The 7,363-nt window shown below is 38.6% G+C and overlaps 1 protein-coding gene across 2 annotated transcripts in view; it reads left to right on the top strand.

The window, feature by feature from the left end:
* The first annotated feature begins 3,020 nt into the window (after positions 1-3,020).
* Positions 3,021-7,363, top strand: part of acbd6 (acyl-CoA binding domain containing 6) — a 38,957-nt gene continuing 34,614 nt past the window's right edge. For both annotated transcript variants that reach the window (XM_079245461.1, XM_079245462.1), the window contains exons 1-3: positions 3,021-3,470; positions 3,641-3,705; positions 4,082-4,178. In XM_079245461.1, coding sequence (XP_079101587.1) covers positions 3,192-3,470; positions 3,641-3,705; positions 4,082-4,178 — 441 coding nt within the window. In that variant the 5' untranslated portion in view covers positions 3,021-3,191. The remainder of the gene's footprint in view (positions 3,471-3,640; positions 3,706-4,081; positions 4,179-7,363) is intronic.

The following is a 7,363-nucleotide window of genomic DNA, read 5'->3' on the forward strand; positions in this document are numbered from 1 at the left end:
TAAGAGTGGCTTAGTGACTTTCCATGGTCCCTCCCTGGGCAGTTCTGGGGACATAGAGGTCCGCCATGCAATAAAGCACACTGACGACGTAGTTGCGTCAGCAGAGCGCGCACTGGCACCGGGCGCTTTTGGGACCTCCTGATTTACAGTTGCTAGTGCATCCGGATACTTACAACTTGTTTGTTTTTTTTTCTCTCACGGGGTTTTTGCACAAACGTGGCAAACTGAAGAATTCTCGTGTTTCCAATTACGTTACAAATGTGAAAGTGTCACAAATTATTTAAACCATCATGTGAGCACTCATCGGTCTACACTTTTGAGCATCAAGGTGGGATATAAATACCTTTTAGGCAATATGGTAGGTAGGATATAAATATTGTGGCTCAACTCATTTTGAAAAGGGTGGATTAATTACTCATTTGCCTAGTAGTATTCGTGAATTCATAACACGTGTTTTAATAGCTCTGATCTGTTCTTTAGAAGTTTCAACTTCCCTGGGCTTTAAAATTTAAAATAAGTTAGATTTTTAAAAAAAAATAAAAATTTAAAAATTTAAAAAAAAAGTAAGTACCTTCCTTCGAAAGAAATATTATGAAGTTTCATTTTTAAACTTTGTAAAGTTGTGTTCAAGTAGGCTAATTTAAAAAGCTTATTGAAAATGACACATATTCCGATAAAAAATAAATTAATTAAAAAAAAGTTCTGCTACTTCTAAACAGTCTTATTGGAGAAGATAAGTTGACTCAAAGTCCCTGTGCTTAGTCCAGATATTTTATAAGTAGGACAGGAAATCGGAAGCTTGATGAAAGCCTTTGTTTATAAGGGCATGCCTATTGGCAAACCATTATCTTGCCAGGTCATTATTGTAAATGAGAAGTTGTTCTCAACTGATTTTGCCTGGTTAAATAAAGGCTATGTAAAAATAAAAATAAAATCATTTTCTTTCTTTTTAAAAGCCCATGATTACGCCTTCCAAAAGGTTTGTAGAAAGAAAATGTACACCCCAGTTAAAATGTCAGGTTGTTGTCACAAAAAAATAAGGATGCATTTTCTACATTTCCATCTTTAAAATACACATGCATAAAAAAATAAATGTATAAAAAATATTTTAAAATATGAAACTTATAATTGGCTGGTTGTCATGATGTGTGCTGTTGCAAATTAGTACCTTTCTTAAGTATACTTCTTTTCCTAATTTTGGGCAAGTTTCAGCATGCCACAAATTAACTTTGCAAAATTTGCCCATTATTTCTTGCTAAAATATTCCAAGTCATATCATAAGGACATCTTTTTGTGCACAGCCGTGTTTCGGACACCCACAGGCTTCTGACTTGTTTTAGGTTGGAAGGTGGGTCTGTCCTAACCTCTATATATCTTCGAGTGAAACCATGCATTTTGTTCATTTACCATACTTGGAGGTAACTGCTAAGTTGGGAAATTCATGCTCAGCTGAAAATTTTAGACTAAATGTTGTTGGTATTATAAGACGTTTCCTTATAGATGGTCTAAAGTCCCAGTTTCAGATAAAGTGTGACATTTTGTTTCCAGACTGGGGCTGCTCGGTGGCGCAGTGGTTAGCACTGTGGCCTCACAGCAAGAAGGTCACTGGTTCAATCCTTGGCTGGTTTGGTCAGTGTTCTTTCTGTGTGGAGTTTGCATGTTCTCCCCATGTATGCATGGGTTCTCTCCAGGTACTCTGGCTTCCTCCCACCTTCCAAAACACATGCATGATAGGTTAATTGGTCACTCTAAATTGCCCCTAGGAGTGAGTGTGAGCATGAGTGGTTGTTTGTCTCTCTGTGTGTGGCCCTGCGATGGACTGGCAAGCTGTCCAGGGTGTACCCTGCCTGTCGCCCAAAGCCAGCTGGGATAGGCTCCAGCTTCCCCGTGACCCTATAAGCAGTTTGGAAAATGAATGAATGATTTTGTTTCCACCACCTGTAGTAAAATTTTGATCAGATCTTAAAGCATTTTCATATATTCATTTGAAAGACTTTTTCTTTTTTATTAGTTTGATTGTTTGCTTTTTTACACCACCAATAATCTTGATGTTTTTCCTTGTCAAAAAAGGTTTCCATCTTTCAGGTTCTCCCCACAGTGCACACATATGCAAAATACAGCAGATTTTTGTCACTTTTAGTACACAACCAGCTTTTGCCATAAAGTCCTGCTGCTCTTTCCAGGTTGTTGTGAGACTTTTGGCAGCCTCCCTGACCACTTTTCTTCTTACCTTTTCATCAATTTTACAGTGACATTCAGTTCTTGGCAACTTCATTACTGTCCCATATTTTCTCCACTTGATTGTCTTCACTGTTTTGGAGGGTACATCTGATGTCATGGGATTTTTTTTAAACCATTCTTCTGACTGGTGCCTTTAAATCCTGGCAGGAACAGCAGCAGTGCAGTTTTGACAGGAAAACATTTTTGTGCCCATAGCAGCCTCTGCTGGACAGATTGTGGTAATGTTGATTATACCACGATTATGTGAGAAAAAAATAATAAGAAATTGTACAAAGTGTAGACCACATTATGGGAACAACAAAGTTACACACAGACTGCAGCATGACAGACAGAGCAGAAAGTCCTGTGAAAATAAATCTGGAAACCAGTTCATGGAGAAAAAACATAGGGTAAAAATGAGAGGGGGGCGTTATCAAGCAAGTGGGTTATTTTAAAATAGGGTAATGGAGAGTCAACTTAAACTAACTCCCCGGATAGGTAGCTATAGGCCTGGGTATCACACAAAATTAGGTATCTTGGTATTGCAAATGTTGAAAACAAATTTTATGTCAAGAGATATACATTAGAAGGAACAAAGCACTCTGAGATATTTTCTTTTAATATTAATAGTGCTATCTTAAACGCAGACAATAGGACTTTCTGAAAGTTTTTCAGTATGTGATATAGCTGTTTTTATTAAGGAACATGAGGAAACGCACGCAAACTGTAACCGGAACTGTTGTTGCAGCGTTACGTGAAGCCGGCGCTTTTAGTTAACAGTACCAAAGATGGACCAACGGTAGAAATGATTCCGACGCTCGCAGACTCCAAATGATAACGGTTTTGAATCAAGATAAACGCGGACATATTTTATAAAGATAATCTGGCAGGCACCTTGCGTCTGTCTTTACATTGTCTCACGAGAATAACCCATTCTCGTCGCCTGAGCCAGCACATTGAAAGCAACAGCAATGGCTTCTGGTTCGCCGTCGTCCTCTCCGGACACTGCGACGGGCTCCGGGACGGATCCAGCCCGACCAGACACCGGGGAACCTCTCGGTGGAGCGGGCTCAGACTCGGACTCTGACTTTGATATAGGTAAATTTGACTGCAGTGCCATGGAGATGGGAGACCGGCTGGAGGGAGAGGATCTGGAGCGGGAGTTTGAGTCAGCAGCTGACCGTGTGAGAGAGTTGATTCAAGCAGCCAGCAGAGACCAGCTGCTCTACCTGTACGCTCGCTATAAACAGGTGAGTTTGGGATGAAATGACATGACAGACATGCTGATCGGAGCTGTAGCTGAATGGCCTCGGATGACATGACAACTATGTACTGTGGATCTTCAACATACTAGCTTCTTTGGGCCATACATGTAGGTTTCAGTGAATATATCAGCTAAATAATTTTCTTGTATTCATAGGTCAAAGTGGGAAAGTGCAATACACCAAAGCCTGGCTTTTTCGATTTTGAAGGACAGAGAAAATGGTATGTTACTTACGTGTGGTGACGATATCATCATGAAGCATTTCGGCGTGTTGAAATATGATAATATACTAATGGAATAGCACGGAAATAGGTGCATTTCTGTGTTTTTGAAGAATAAAACGTAAGCACTAAATGTTTCACTATTTTGAAATAAACCACTCTTAAACGCCAGCTTTCACTTTGTAATATGACATAACCAGTCAAGAGTATTTTTTGTCTGGAGAGTCTTTGAGGGAGTTTTTGGTTTAGTGGTTGTCCAGGTATGCTGTAATATTTTCAACCTTAGGGGTCTTTTTTTAATACTTAAAACAGACTAAAAAGATGTGCACTTCCGACATACAGCAAATTGTGATTTGTGGTTGTGTTATCATGACAGGCAAGCCTGGAAGCAGCTTGGAGACATGGTGCCAGAACAGGCAATGCACGAGTATATTTCTTGTGTCAATGTGTTAGACCCTGAAGGCAACACAAAGGTAAGAAGAACCTTTTAAGTTTTTGTCAGGTTAGGTATCACTTTTTTTTGTTTGTTGGTTTGCTTGTTTGTTTTTTGGTAGAGTACATTATGCTATCTTATATGTTCAAAGTCATTATATTTAACATATATCTTGGCATGCTTATTATCATATTTACTTTTCAAAGCTTGTATACTTTTTTCGAGCAGAGTCATCTGATTTGTCATATTTGAATATATAGAGTTGAGGATCATTCATACTACATGACATTGTCTTCCTATAACAGCTACTCTTCTATAACTGATGTCATTTTGTTTTACCTGGTGACAAAATTATTCTTAGTGAAAACTTCCATTCATTTTACAAGTCATGATCATTAGATTTGAGGTAACGGGTCCTCATCAAAGTGAACACGATGATAAAACTATGTTATTGCTGAACACGATGAATGTACTACAGTATCCTTGCCAGTAGATGTCACTGTTGCATTTTTAAGATGCTTACAAAGGCTCATTTTTATTTTTTGTACATGCAGCAAGATACAAGATGAGGTTCTGAAGTAGCTTTTGTTTAAGGATATTAATAAAACAGCTAAATAACAAGTATTGTGGCCAGCTAGTGTGATAACTGTTTACATCGGTTCACACTCCTGTGGTATATCATTTGACGGCGTCTGGAGAGTTTTGTTGCCATTGACACAATGTCCTTTGAGGCTGGAGCACAAGCACTTAGTTACAACAACAACCTTTTATTGTCTGTAGATTTGAGGAGGATATTATTATTGGAGCTCAAAGAAAAATTCATGTCTATTTAATTCATTATTTGTGTGTCTTGTCTGTGTCTCTTTTGAAATGGACTCAGATTAAAGATTAATGGAATTGAATTAAATTGATTGAAAACATGCTGTTCATCAAAAAAATTTTTTTACCCGCATTCAACAAGATGGGTGGCATTAGTTTGGCATGCTGTTAAATATTTCCTCACCAGAACATATAATTCAAGTATCACAGCTTTGATATAAATAAATTTAATAAACATACTGTATTGTCAGGAAATGTAAAAACAGAAGTTCTGAATCCAACAGTGTTAGCTGAGGTATAAAGTTACAGACATTAGAACTCTGACTTCTCAAAACAGCCTCCAAGGTCATAGCTCAGCAACCTTGGAGCATCCCAGTGGATGGCTTTTTAAGGTAGCCTGTTCTCCTTTTCTTTTAGTGCAAAGATATGTCCAGAGCAGCTGTGCATTTGTTGGCTGCACAGTTTGAACCATTGCATCAAATTCATCGCATAGAAGTTCTATGAAATTGAGGCTGATTGAATGAAGTGTTAAGACACAGTCTAGATATGTACCGGTACACATTGTCTTGTTGCATGTTTGCATTTGGACTAGTCAGATGAGTTTAACCTTAGTGTAACATGACTGCAATATAAATTTTGTTTTAGTTGGTGTTGTGAAAAAAAATTGCCAAGGTTGATGAGTTTGGATGAGTTTGAAAAAGATTAAGAACGTTTATTAGAATAACACAAGTGAATAAACAGATGAACAGAAAAAGAATAATGTAGTCACGGTTGGAACTAGAGAAACTATTCAGAAGACCACATCTGCCAGAGTTCTCCATTGGGTTTGTGACATGCGGAGGAAATGAGAACTCCTTTTAAACCTTAGTGAGGAAGATGTCCATGGTTGTGGTAAATCTGTTGTTCCCTTGACCATAAGATAGATGATTATATCCAAGGCTGGTACCAGAGACTGGCACCTTTCATCTGACAGATGTCCATATCTACATGTTTAGCAGTCTGGAAATTCATTCATTCATTCATTTTCTGAACCGCTTATTCCAATTCAGGGTCGCGGGGAAGCTGGAGCCTATCCCAGGCTGCTTTGGGCGACAGGCAGGGTACACCCTGGACAGCTCGCCAGTCCATCGCAGGGCCACACACAGAGAGACGAACAACCACTCATGCTCACACTCACTCCTAGGGGCAATTTAGAGTGACCAATTAACCTATCATGCATGTCTTTGGATGGTGGGAGGAAGCTGGAGTACCCGGAGAGAACCCACGCATACACGGGGAGAACATGCAAACTCCACACAGAAAGGCCACTGACCAAACCAGCCAAGGATCGAACCAGCGACCTTCTTGCTGTGAGGCCACAGTGCTAACCACTGCGCCACCGTGCAGCCCCAGTCTGGAAATTCTCCGGAATAAATCATCCTTAGTACAATGGTTTATGACTAGTTTCTTGTGACCCGAAGGCCACTATGCATACTGTACTTTACATCAAGAGATGAATCAAACACAGATAACTGTAAGCAAGGGGTCCTGCTAAGAAGACACTCGGGTCTACCTGACCTAAGCCTCAGGAATGTCACAAGAGTGAGGCCTTTAAACATGAGCAGTAAGAATAAAACATGGAGTTAATATAAGTATCAAAAGTAAAATATGAGATTAATGTATATTGTATGAAATTAATATAATTAACATTTCCACTAAAGCTCATCTTGATTTTGAAGATCACATATTTTGCTTGCAGTTTTAATGCCCTGCAAACAATCACACATCTTGTAAATCTTTAAAATGTCGATGCATATTTGTAATTCAAAGGGTACTTAAAGCAGCAGTAGAGTGAGTGGCGTGATTGACTGTATCTGTATATCTGAAATGTTATTTAAAGTCTCTGTTGTGTAAGATTTGTTAATTAACATTATGGAACTCCTTTTCTCTTTTTTAACAATCACTTTAAAATGTAGAATAAACAAGTGATTTAAAGGGAAAAAACATACAGTTTCACAAGTATTTATCTAATACTTGCAATGCAGGCCCTACATGAAATGACCGAAAACAACCAAGACCGCTGAATGTGTCATGACCATACAAATCAAACATTTCAGACTGTGCTGGTTTTAGTGCAATTTATTCTCTGAACACAGGAAATAAGAATGAAAGAAAATGATAAAAGTGAATCAAGTACAGCCCCAGAAAGTCAAATTTTAAAGCAAAAGGATATGTCAAATGTTTGCCACATATGATCTACTCTTTGATTGCAGACACTTTATTGTGTCCCAGTTGTCTTTCATTGTGCGACCTGCTCCAGTTTCTCTGGTACCCCATCACCCATTTCCTTCTCCTGTAACTCACTTTTTTAAAGCTCTTTTCTTCATTGTGTCCCTTTTAATAGCATCACTCTCAGACACATACCCA

The sequence above is a fragment of the Telmatherina bonti genome (genome assembly GCF_933228915.1).
Source record: "Telmatherina bonti genome assembly, chromosome: 8".
In the NCBI taxonomy this organism is placed as follows: Eukaryota; Metazoa; Chordata; class Actinopteri; order Atheriniformes; family Telmatherinidae; genus Telmatherina; species Telmatherina bonti.